Here is a 13,540-nt window from a genome sequence, read left to right as displayed (position 1 = left end):
GAATAAATATGCAAGACCTGATTCTCCATCAGTCGGTTTTTGGATACATTGTTAGCGGGTCAGTGCGCATGCCGCAGCAAGGCAGTGTTGATAATTATTGTGGGTTTGTGGAAAATGGGAATAATTTATCTGACAACATGAGAAGGTTTTGGGAGATTGAAGGTATTAATGAAGCAAAAAAAGTGAAAAGTCAGGAAGAGGAATTTTGTGAACAGCACTTTCTTCGTACACACACGAGGCAAGATAATGGCAGATATGTAGTGGAAATGCCAATTAAGGAGGAAGGACTTAGCCTTTTAGGGGAATCGAGAGAAAACGCTAGCAAAAGACTGAATTATCTACTTAAACGCTTCACTCGCAATCCCGCAATGAAACACTTATACGACGATTTCATTAAGGAATATAATAAATTAGGCCATTCCGAAGAAATTGATGAAGGGGATAGCTCTAGTTTCTCATATTATCTTCCTCATCATGGGGTTTTCAGACCCGAGAAACCTAGCACTAAACTTAGGGTAGTGTTCGATGCCACTGCTCCTACGACTACTGGAATTTTGTTAAACGATATTCTGCTGAATGGAGGGTTAGTTCAAGACGAACTATTTGATATTATTTGCAGATTTCGAACGCATAAAATTGCCTTCACAGCATTGTAAAAATGTATCGTCAGATTTTCATTAAAGAACATCAAAGAGATTTATTACGCATCTTATGGAAGAGTAGTGAAGAAGAACCAGTTAAGGTCTATAGACTGAAGACTATAACTTACGGTACTTCCAACGCACCATATCTAGCAACACGCATACTTAATCAATTAGCAGAAGACGAGAAAAATAATTTTTCGTTAGCAGCGCCAATAGTACAAAGGGATATTTATGTCGATGACGTACTCACAGGAGCTCATACTCTAATAGAGGCTAAAGAATTACAGTCGCAATTGATTAACCTATTATCACGTGGAGGAATGCGCCTGCACAGATCGTGTGCTAATCATCCTGATCTTTTGCAGTTTCCGGATGGACAAGAGGAATATTCTTTCAGTAATTTCGATGACGATCAGAGCATCAAAACTTTAGGATTATTATGGAATCCAAGGATAGATTGTTTTTCGTACAAATCAACCATCAAGAAACCAAATACTTACACAAAGAGAACAGTATTGTCTGATATTGTTCGCATTTATGATCCATTAGGACTGCTTGGTCCAGGTATAACAAAAGCAAAAATCTTCATCCAAAGACTTTGGTTATTGAAGCTTGATTGGAACGATCCGCTACCCGAAAGGATAATTAAGGATTGGCAACTTTTTATTGATTCAATGCAATCTATCAACAATTTGAAAGTCAGTAGATATATTTTACAGGATAGTTTTTCTGATATACAAATTCATGGATTTTCAGATGCATCAGAACACGCATACGGAGTAGCCATCTATTTACGCTGTAGAAGTGACAATAATTTATCTTCACATTTGCTTTGCAGCAAGTCCAGAGTAGCTCCACTAAAACCGCTGACAGTACCTCGACTGGAACTCTGCGCAGCTGTACTGCTAGCACAGCTTGTTGCAAAGGTGGTGCCTTTATTGAAATTGGACATCAGTAAAATATGTCTGTGGTGTGACTCAACCATAGTGTTAGCATGGCTTCAGAATCCTCCGCATGTACTAAAAACTTTTGTTGCTAATCGAGTGTTGCAGATCCAAGAGCTAACACATACATGCCAGTGGAATTATGTGCGTTCAGAGGAGAACCCAGCAGACCTTATTTCCCGAGGACAGAATTTTGACAAGCTGCATGATGCTGATCTGTGGTGGAAAGGTCCTCCATTCTTGAGTGAGGGTGTCATACCTAACAAGAACATTGACTTTGAACAATTAGAAAAAACAAAGACATTTTCTAATGAACTGAGAAAAAGAACTGACATTGCTTGTTTATGCACTTTGCCTTCAAAATTTATTGATAATGTCCTAGATATCACTAACAATTATTTAAAATTATTACGTGTTGTTAGTTATATTTTCAGGTTCATTTGGAACTCTAGGCGTGCAAAACAGAAAGGAGCACAGAGAAGAACAGGAGGAGTAAGTTCAAAGGAGTTAAATGAGGCAGAATCCTTTTTAGTAAGAGAGGTTCAAAAATGTAGTTTTTATTCAGATTACAACTCCCTTGCACAAGGTAAACCCGTTAATAATAAAAGTAATTTACTTTCTTTGAACCCTTTTTTGGATGCAAATAATGTAATGAGAGTAGGAAGCCGATTACAAGGGGCCAATGTAATGTTTTCACAAAAACATCAAATAATTTTGCCTGTTAAATGCAAACTAACTAAGCTGATTGCTGAGCATTATCATCAGAAATATTTACACGTAGGTTCGCAAGCATTATTGTGTTTTATGAGACAGAAATTTTGACCATTACAAGGTAGGAATTTAACTAGAAAGATTACCCATGAATGTATAATTTGTAGTAAAAATAAACCAGTCACTATCGAACAAATTATGGGGTCATTACCTGCAGAGCGCGTAAATCCAATCTCACCCTTTAATCATGTCGGCACCGATTTTTGCGGTCCATTTCTTATTAGGTACAAGGGACAGAGGAAAGGAACTCTTCATAAGGTATATTTAGCTCTTTTCATTTGCCTTATAACAAAGGCAGTGCATCTCGAACTAGTGAGTGATCTCACCACTGACGCATTTATTGCCACCTTAAAGAGATTTATTGCTAGGCGCGGAAAATGCTCAATCATTTTCTCAGACAACGCAAAAAACTTCGTTGGCGCAAATGCCGAATTGCAAAGAATTAACAATTTAATTAGAAATCCTGACAAAAAATTAGCAGATTATTTAGGTGAAGAAGGAATAGTATGGAAGTTTATTCCCCTACGGACACCTAATTTTGGTGGACTATGGGAATCTGGAATAAAATCCGTGAAATATCACTTAAAGCGGATTGTAGGTAATGCAAGGTTGACTTTCGAGGAGTTATTAACTGTAGTAACTCAGATAGAGTCTGTTTTAAATTCTCGCCCTATTACTCCCTTATCTTCCGATGTAAATGATTTAGAGGCATTAACACCCGGTCATTTTCTCATTGGAAGACCCTTGAATGCTATAGTAGAACCCGAATTAATTGATATACCTGAAAACAGACTCTCAAGATGGAAACGAACTACCAGATTTGTCCAGTTGATATGGAATCGTTGGCATAGGGACTATTTAAACACACTACAACAGCGTTCAAAATGGAAGGTAGAACAAACGAATATTAAAATAGGTATGCTAGTCCTAGTTAAGGAGGATGAGCTTCCTGTTTGTAGATGGGTGTTAGGGCGCATTACAAGAATTTTTCCTGGAGTTGACGGTAAGGTTAGAGTAGTAGAAATACAGACAGCAAAGGGAATCATTAAGCGTGAAATTACAAAAATTGCAATTTTACCCCAAGAAGAAGCTTCCAAAGTTAGTTAAGTGTTAGCTTATTATTATAAAACTTGTATTGTACATTGTATTGTGTATAAAATTTTGTATTGAAAACTGAATATTATTATATTGAATTAAGAGATATTATTCGTATTGCATTATTGTATAAGGTAGTAATTGTACAATTTTGTAGGTTATTATGAGTATTATCGCACGAAACTATTGAAGTAACCCTTCAATGCCGGGGGGTATGTTAAGTCATTAAGACTATTTAACTGTAAGATTACGTCATTTTTTCTCTTCTTGGCATTACAGATGTTCATTACAGCAACCCTGTAAACGCTTACTCAGTTTTATTTTTTATTGCTGTTGTTATTAGTAGTAAGTCATCGCTTGAAAGATGGCACGCATTTTGATTAAAGTTGTCGAATAAAATATTTAGTACAGTCCACTTCTAGTTAATTTGAAATTGTTGTATAACAACGCACGCATCGCATGAACAAGGTAATTTCATGTATGTTCTTTTTAACGGGTTTCAAGATTCAGAAAATTGTCATGCATTTTCGTGAAACTTTTCTAATTTATGAGAAAAAAGGAGTGTACATGGATATGGTGAAGAGTGTGTGCAATGCCATTTTTGTGCAATTCTGGGATTTTTTTTTTAAGTAAAAATAAGTCGACGTGTACATGGTTTAGTGATATTTTAATTAAATGATAGTTATTTTGTGAATTTTATGTTTGTAGGAATTTGGTATACGTTTTAGTTGAAGTAAACGCGCATGGAAATAATTTAAATATTTGACACTAAGTATTTGTAATGCTTGCGGTATGAATTCGTTGGTGACATTTATAATATAATAGATGATTTAGAGGTAAAAGTTTTTGGATATTTTATTTATTTTATATGTGGAAATGTTCATATTTGGAAAGGGTATATACTTTTTCGCGATCAGGTAATTTCATATATGTTCTTTTTACCGGGTTTAAAGATTAAGAAAATTGTCATGTATTTTCGTGAAATTTTTCTAATTTATGAGAAAAAAGCAGTGTACATGGATATAGTGAAGCGTGTGCGCAATGCCATTTTTGTGTAATTCTGGGATGTTTTTTTAAGTAAAAATAAGTCGACGTGTACATGGTCTATGTGTATGTGTTATTTTGAAAAACGCGTAAGTAGTATGGTATTGTGCACTTTTTCCCAATTTTGCAGTGAATATTTGTCATGATTAAGCAGTTTTGTTAGATAAAATTTCTGGCATAAGTGTAATTCGGGTAGTAGATTGTTGGAAGAAGTGTTCAGTAGATAAAAAGGAAAGAAACATGTCTTTACATCGTGAAGACAAAATGGTGGCGGGAAAAAAAAATAGAGGGTTGCTGTAGGAGAGTTGGTCGCCAAATTTTCGTCAAAAAATCGCCAAGTTACCCCAATTTAAAGATCAACCAATGAAGCAACTTAAACAACTTACACTGAAAGAAATGTTTAATAAAGTAAACAAATAAATACTAAGATTTTCTTTTTGTAAATTCTGATATCCTTTATATCATAATTGCTCTTTATTTCATAAATTACGGTTTCATATTTTTAATTGCATAATTTCTGCAAGCTATCTTGCCAGATTTAAATTGATGATTTATAATCCGGAAAAATCCCTAATCGCCGAAGTCCCGACAAGTCCGGATTACAGACTTTGTACTGTACGTTTCTCACATTGTGATAATACGACGGTACCTAGAGCCATCCAATTTTGAATAACGTGCATTTCCACCCTAATATGGGCATCTGGATATTAACTATTACATATTTTGTAAAACTTTCAGGAATTTTTTATTAACAAACTTAACAATTTCAAAGTGAACAATGGCAACACTTCACGGGGGAAGGGGGATTTTTTATCTCCAGCGTATGAGACTGTGTATCAGGAGTTCTAAAGATATGTTCGTTTTAAAATTATTTTGCAATATTGCTGTTGAACTGGATGTTACGGTTAATTGCAAAGAACATGATATTTAATAAATAAAGGTAACACACAAAATGTAAAAAAAAAAGGCTCCTTTGGACGTAATTTAAAATCTGAAACCTTTCAGATTTTTTTAAATACTTTTTTGGCCAGTATTTTTTTTTAATTAAAATTTTTTGAAGAAAAGTTTAACAATTAAAATGTCATTCTTCTCCCACAGTTTTCAATGTTTTTCCCCAAATTTACTTATTGTATTTATTAGAGAGTTCTTTATAACTTTAATGTTTGGTTTTACAATTAATGAATTAGTTTCTGAGAAAAAATAAAAACATATTTTTATGTAAAATCCTTGAAACAAATATGATCTCAGTCGGCGTGTTATTGTGTCTTAAATATGATCTCATTCATGTTTTCACTTCAAATAAATTTTCTTTTCAGTATTTTGGAAAACCCATCCTTGTTTCTATAAGGTATATAACTTTAAATAATCGGTAAAAATTGTAATTAATTTTGGCCATATCTATATAACTTTTACTACAACATAAAACATATTTTAATCAACTAACTTGAATCAATATTTTATCGAAAGAAAAAAGATATAATCCCACTATACTATCAAAATATGGCATTCAAAAGAAAAGCTTTAGGCTTACAATAAATTTGAAATCTCATCAATTTACATGAAAAGGCTAAATGAATGATTTTGAAATGACAGCTAAAAATACTACAGAAAAAAACATACCATTTCGATTGGATTTCCATTCTTTGGTTATTGGAACCAGATTTAGAAATATATATATGTATGCATGGATGTGTTCATGCTTGTGTACGTAAACACAGTCAGACATACGTACTTACATATTATAAATGCATGCATTAACTCATTCATCATACATACATGCATGTATACATACATTTCTTAACCCGGTCCTGATAACAGAAGAGTACCAAGCTTCTTTCTACTCTTTTTTACGAAGCTAATGGTCATACAGTGAGTTTAGAGGGCCGTTTTGATTATACCTTCAGATACAGCTCAAAAATACATATACAGATTAATTTTGGACTTTACAAATTCAAATACAGCAAAAATACCCAGAAAAATTATACATAGAAACGTACGAACTCTTAAGCAAATATAACACTTTCTAATCATTCAATTAAAAATTAATACTCGTATAAAATATACATTAAAAAATAAATGTTAATCTCACCTCGTACTCCAGCCTTTCCATTTAACTAAGTATTCGACTCGACCCTACAATGAAAATTCCTATGTTAATATAATAAAAGAGAGGAAAATAAAAATCTGATTTAAATACCATAGTCACTAACTTTTCGAATACGCTTTTTCTGAATACATTCAGCGGCGAATACTCTCTCTCCAACAGACGAGAGCTCCATTATTAAAATTTTTAATGCGATGACGATTATGATAGGAAAAAAATATTGACAGCAAGTAAGCTACGTAACATAATTTTTAAATATTAGTTCTGTGACTATTCATTAAAAAAAAAAATCCTGTTTCATTTCAAATGCAAGAAACCAAAGGCAGAAAATATTAGCTCGATGAAATTAACTAAAGGGAGCAGAGTCTAGTTGCGCTTTTGCATATTTTGCATCGCTGGCGTCGTTGGCTGGGGTCTGCTTCACACCGAGTTTCATGTATCATGAGATTGGCGACTAAAAGGTTTTGGTGTATTTAATTATGGCAAAGCACACTATGGCTATCTGCCTAAGAGGAGGGATGCCTTCGTGGAGGACTTTCTACGGGAAACTGGCTCATATACACGTTACACATGGGGAAAACCACGAAAACGCCCATGCAGCCAGCCCGTTCGCGGGATTCGAACCTCGGACCGAACTACCAGTGTTCAGCGACTTTACTGGTGGGCTGGCGACTAAAAGGATTCTATGGGAAACAAAAAAGAAATTAACAGGCTTCAAATTTTTCAAAATAAATTTCTGCACCTTATTACCGGAGCCCCTTTGGTTTCTTAGGAACAAGAAACTGCACAAAGACTTAAAAGCCTGATTACGTTAAAAACTACCTCAATAAGCTAAAGGAAAATTTCTGCTGTCATGCCGAGAAAAAATCATGCTGCAAATTTTGTTGATATCTTAAACCAGGAAATTATTCCAGAAGATTACTTTTTCATACTCTATGCACCACATGTGTTTAACACGTTAGATCTATATACATAACTATTTGTTTACATCATCATCTCTCCTGCACAATTTTTTAAATGTAGAAAATTTCCTTCTTCTTTTTAGATGTTTTCAATTTTATCTCCCTTCTTACGATGTGAACATAGGATAGCGCTTAGTTTTATGGAGTGCAGATTAACTGTTCGAGCCCATGGGAGCTTTTATATTTTTCATGCCTCTCTCATAAACGGTCATTTTTGCATCATCTAACTTATTAAATGTTCTGCATTCATTCATTAATAATTATACAGGGTGAATCTGAACAAGTAAGCAAAACTTTGAGGGGTGACAGAAGGCAGCTATACGAGCAATATTCGTCATATATGGTTGGAACGCAAACGCCCAGCCGCTAGATGGCACTGTAAATAAATGGTATAAAAAGTTCGTACCGTATGGCATTTTTCTGAGCTGTGACTCCAAGCTAGTAGGTTGTGCTGTGGTTACACTTGAGATTTTTGGATACTGACCCAGTCGCGTAGGCGGTCTCTGATTTTACCTTCGATTGATTAGTTACCTTCGGGTGGGTAAAATGTCGTTTTGCAGAATACCCTTCGATAGTTCTGATGAAGAGGACTACCGAAGCGAGAGTTCGTTCAAATCTAACAAGACTTATCCACTGAAGAAATAAGATTTTATTCTTACGGCAAAAGACAAGCAAAGTAAAGCAAAAAAGGAGAAAACTATGTCAGATACGGAAAGCAGACAACCAAGTAAGAAGAAAGATGTTAACCCTTGCAAGGATAAAAGAGAGTCAAACATCGAAAGGAGAAGCTACTGATGAATGGACACCAGAAATTTCATCGATGGAGAAAGCTAAGGACACCCCAAAATTCCAGACAGGTGCAGAAGAAGAAATCCTTACCAGATCGCGAAATTTGGATTTGACGCTATTTGCAGTCACTTTTATGAAAGAGCAAAGGGTGATATGGATGTGGAAGCATTCACGAGATTATTCTGTTCAGAGCGGATAAATGAAAGCAGAACAAAGATTAAGGAACAAGAATGGATTACTCCTAAGAAAGCCGCGAAAGTAACTGAAAATGAAGCACCAGTGGAGAGGTAACGAAAGAAAACCGATTCGAACAGTTAAGCAAAGTAAAAAATATGGAAGAAGGAGGAGCCGAGAGAGAGGAAACTCCACCCCCAATAGTCTTCTAGCAGAGAGTAGTGGATTGGCCGAAAACTCATGAAATTCTTATCAACACCTGCAGTGAAGAATTCGAAGCCGATATGAAGATGAAACTGCTGTATGTTAATCTAAAATCACTAGACGATTACAGAAAAACAACTCTAGTTCTACAGAAAAGAAGTATACCTTTCAATTGATTAGCAAAAAGACCTTTCTGAAGAAAAGAAAATTCCCGATAAGCAAAGTTAAATAGTACCATTACAGGAAATTCTTGTGTAACTTTTTGATTTCTGTAACTTTACAAAACTTTTGCCTGTAAAGAACGAACTTTTTTTTTATCGTGCACGTGTGCAGGAAATTGAGGAATACGGGTTAAGATGAATCGTACTTTGACTTTTCGCGATAATTTAAACTCGAATTTTCCAGCTTTTTTTTTTTTTTTTTGTTTTACTAGTTGAACTTGTATTATCTACATCGCAGTTTGATGTCTGATTTTATATCTGTCAATATAAAGGGAAAAAATGAAGTCACACAGCTTTAAACTCTTGATAAACGTGACCGTCGAACCTGTTCGAACTTCGACATCAGCTTCGAGCTTTGGCGCTTTTTGGCGGCTGCTATTTTACGCATGCGCAGTTGTATCCCTTTTCGTTCGGAGGGAGCCACTCCTGCTGCTGCGAAGCTTTCCTTTAACAATACATATTCTTTGGTTGAGAGACCCCTAAGCCGGACCTGCCTCATGGTTATGCATATTTAATTATTCCGGCACTTCATATTTTAGAATTTTATGCCCTGATCTTAATCCTTCTCCGCCAATCATCCATTTGTCTTTCTTCTCCTCAGTGCTTAAATTGCGCCGGAGCCCACCGGAGCCCGGCTCCGGTACTTCTTAATTTTAAAGATAAATTACAATTCTAGCCGGAGCCCTAGATAAGATGAGCTCCGATACTTCTTTTTATAAAACTGAACCACAATTTCAAAGGAAAAAATTAAGAATTCCTAATATTTTAGTTTAACAATAAGCAGACCTTGCAATACTCTATTTCCCTAGAAATACGAACTTATGAGAACATGAGACGTTCAAGTAAAGTCCCCTCACTTACATGCGGAAACTGTTCCCTTTAAGAAGGCAATAAATTTAGGAGAGTTTGTTTGAGAACGCGTAAATTTCTCGCCATGCCATCGTATCTAGTGTATTGCTATCGATTGTTACAGTTAGTTATCCTCACAGGAAGGAAAATTTGTGTTCTTAAATGTGCGTTAAGTGACAGCGAGTACAATAAGAGTGAAAAGTGAAATACTGAGATAAACTGCTCAAGCACGTCCTATACATCGTCTTCCCCCAGTATCCACTAATGTAACCAAATATGGGGGGGGGGCGAAAAGCGTAACCAGCAACTTTACATTTATCCTTAGGAAGTCAGATCCAGGACTCATTTTCCCACTGACACACATCTGCTTGATGGCTGTAATTATATCAGCAGAGAGCTGCGATCAAAGAAAACGTTCTTTCTCACCAAGATTTACCTCATTTTTTTTTGTTTCCACCCAGTCATACCCTCACGCCCTCATTCTGTTTCGTCCTGTTTTTAGAATTATCTGAATTTTCATCAATTATACTTTAAGTTATATTTAATTTTTGTGATGATAAAAGAACTCCCCTCCTACTATCAGAGCTTAAATTAGGCCGGCTCCGGAGCTTCTTAGTTTTTGTAATAAATCATAATTCTAGCCGAAACGCACCTTTATAAACATTAATTAAATAGCCATTAATTAATTTGATAGTAATTAACTATTTAATTTAAAAATTATTAATGAGTTTAATAGTCATTTTATTTATTTATTTACTCTTGTTCCTCTTTGCTTATGGGCTCCGGCACTTCTAATTTTAGAAATTAAGCCCTGCTTCTCCGCCAATCATCTATTTGTCTGATAAGTCTGACGTAACAAAGAGTAAAATAATATGTGCAGTTTTAGAAGTAATCGTATTTCTAATTAATGGCAGCATTTTAAAGACTTTTTAAAAATAATGTGTTTGTGCTTATGGCAAGTTAACTAAAACATTCTCAAAAGATGCCATAACTTTTGATAAAAAAAAGATAAAATACTAGTGGTTGTAGAGTTCTTTTCGATGCTTTTTCATAATGCGCATAAGGCGCGCAGGGAGCTGGCGCTGCGATCACGAAAGCTGGAAGCAGTGTCTAAACATAGCTCCGAAATTTTTAAATAAGTGTTTCAGTAAATGTTTAATGCACCTTTCCTATGCAGTGTCTCATTCATCAAATTGAAAAAGGAAACTTCGCTTCTTCGAAACTTCAGGTGTTTTGTTAGCTGTTCACTATCAACACGAGAAATCCAAAAGAGTCCCTGACACGTAATATTCAGATAAGTAACATTCTGTTCTCTATACAATATCTTATTCTCTATCACTAAAGTGCCATTAAATTTCTTTATTTATTATTTTCATAAGATTCTAGCATTATACAATAGTTAGTAATAGTAGCAAGTCATGTGGTTTTTTTCTTCGTAACTATTCCGTAGAGACGTCACATTCCTTATCAGTAGTCCGTTCTTATCAGCAATTCACACCCTTCGGAGGCCCCCCTCTTCGTGCTTAGGAATTTCTTGAGAGGGAAAAAATGGGGATCTCTTGACCATCGATGAGTATAGATTGTGATTTTTGTAACTAAGATCCCCGACTTTTTTTTTCCAGGTATAATTATGAGCAAACTTAGAATTATGAGCAAATATAAATACAGTGTGACGGAATTTGTTAAACTTGTACTATAATAAATTACAAAGGTTAAATTAATAAATTAATTTTATATTTAACTAATATTTAAGAAAATTAAACTGTATAATTAATTTTTGCTGATATGCTCTCACACTGTGTATGGATTTACGATTTTGTCAATTACTGTTTTTCTGAAATATACATGAATTTTTTGGGAACGGTAATAGTTAATGTTACTTTAGTTAAAATATTATGTACATCTCTGTGATGATATATGTCTTTTCTAGTTAGGTTTCAAGATAAGGGCCTACACATTACCATGTAGGAATTCATTTATTTTATTTTTATTTATTTATTTATTTTTAACTTAGCTAATGTTTGCTTCTTAAAGACACTAATTTTTGCAAATGAACTCCTTTTAACTACACTCATGGACACAATCGTATTTTAGGATATTTTCTACTTCTTTTCCTTTTCTTTCTAAAGGCCCTTTTCCCCCCCTCTATTATTTTTGGGCCATTTATTTTAAATTTTATTTTGTCCCATCTTTTCTATCTGGCCTTTTGAACTCGTACAAAATGTACGAAGGTTCTTTTTACTCTCCTTAAATACGAAATTGCCCCCCTTTCTATATACCTTCCCTTCGCACCTGTGCTTGATTTTTCGCCCATCGGTGCAGAAAGACTTAGCAGGTGCAAAACAAAACATCTGTCTACTTCGTCTGTCTGTCAGTTCTTTTCGATCATTTCATTATTAGAATGTGCTGCCATCTGCGAGGTATCGTTCGAAACAAACAAAATTCAGATCTACATTTTTACCGAAAAATTTAGGCTATATTTGTCCATCATATTTTAGCTTTATTGATGACAAATAAAATAATTAGAAATAAACAGTATAAATAATAAAGGAAATTTACGAAGCATTTCTTTTCTATAGCAATATTATCAAGCGTTTTTGAGCAGTCGTGGCCGAGTGGCGATGGACTTGAAATCCATTGGGAGCTTCCGGCACAGGTTCGAATCCTGCCGACTGCGAGTGCACTTACACTTGTAACTCGAGATTGTATTTTTGAGTACTGTTACACTTTTCTTTTCAAATCTGACAAACATGCAATTCAATTTGAACAATATTTGCATATATTGTACAAACTGAGAAAAGTTGCAGATTAATAATTTTCTATAAAAATTCTAAAACACTACAGAAAGCTCATACTCTTATACAATTTAAATAAAAGTAGTTAAAAACTTTACACCTATAATTCAACATTTCGGCCTCTGAACTCAGTTATTATTATTAATATACTGAATTTTTATTAATTTAATTTATGAAAATCTCTAAATTACGACAGAAAGCTCCCACACGTATACAATTTAAATAAAAATAGTTAAAAACTTTACACCTGCGATTCAATATTTCGGCCTCTGAACTCAGTTATTATTATCAATGTATTGAGTTTTGATTAATTGAATTTATGAATTTTCGGTATTTAAAAGTAATTACGGCATAAAATATATTCAAATCTTTTAGGAGAGGTGAATGCAAGAAAACAATAGAGTTTTGAAGCAACGAAAATTTGTGACTCACAGCACTTTTTATTGAGAGATAATAATTTTGTTCATAACTGTTTTTAATAAAAAGCACACAAAAATTAATTTATACTTTGGCAATTTTTAATAATATTTAGTAAGTTTCTATAGTAGTGTAATACCACTGCAGTGTGAATAAAGTAGAAGGCAGTAGCGCAGCAAGGAGGTTTATTAGTTTATTAGATTAAGGCAAAGCACTCAAGGGCTATCTGCCTTAAGGGACGGATGCCTTCGTGGAGGACTTTTTAAGGGGAACTGGCTCGTATACATGTTACACATGGGAAAACCACGAAAACAACCATGAAGCCAGCCCGTTCGCGGGATTCGAATCTCGGACCGAACTACCAGTGTTCAGCGACGTTACCGCTCGGCCGCTGGTGAGCCGTAGCAAGGAGGGGAAGGGGGTGAATGATACCCGGGCGCCGCTCGCAGAGGGGTGCCAAACGGTCTCCAAGCAAGATTTTCATCATATCACTGTTTTTTTTATTCGGGGGGGGGCATCAAAAAGTA

The 13,540-nt window shown here is 34.8% G+C and overlaps 1 protein-coding gene across 1 annotated transcript in view; it reads right to left on the bottom strand.

Moving 5' to 3' along the window:
* Positions 1-6,851, bottom strand: part of LOC118205886 (uncharacterized) — a 65,542-nt gene extending 58,691 nt beyond the window's left edge. The window contains exons 1-2 of the mRNA XM_085810902.1: positions 6,709-6,851; positions 6,588-6,631 (exon numbers count right to left, since the gene is read on the bottom strand). Coding sequence (XP_085667028.1) covers positions 6,588-6,631; positions 6,709-6,777 — 113 coding nt within the window. The 5' untranslated portion in view covers positions 6,778-6,851. The remainder of the gene's footprint in view (positions 1-6,587; positions 6,632-6,708) is intronic.
* Between the last annotated feature and the right edge of the window lie 6,689 nt (positions 6,852-13,540).

This window comes from Stegodyphus dumicola, chromosome 2 (assembly GCF_044657685.1).
Source record: "Stegodyphus dumicola isolate Sdum_Otavi_A_Nest chromosome 2, ASM4465768v1".
Taxonomy (NCBI): Eukaryota; Metazoa; Arthropoda; class Arachnida; order Araneae; family Eresidae; genus Stegodyphus; species Stegodyphus dumicola.
The sequence above is the reverse complement of the archived record's forward strand: the minus strand, read 5'-3'. Positions and strand labels throughout refer to the sequence as shown.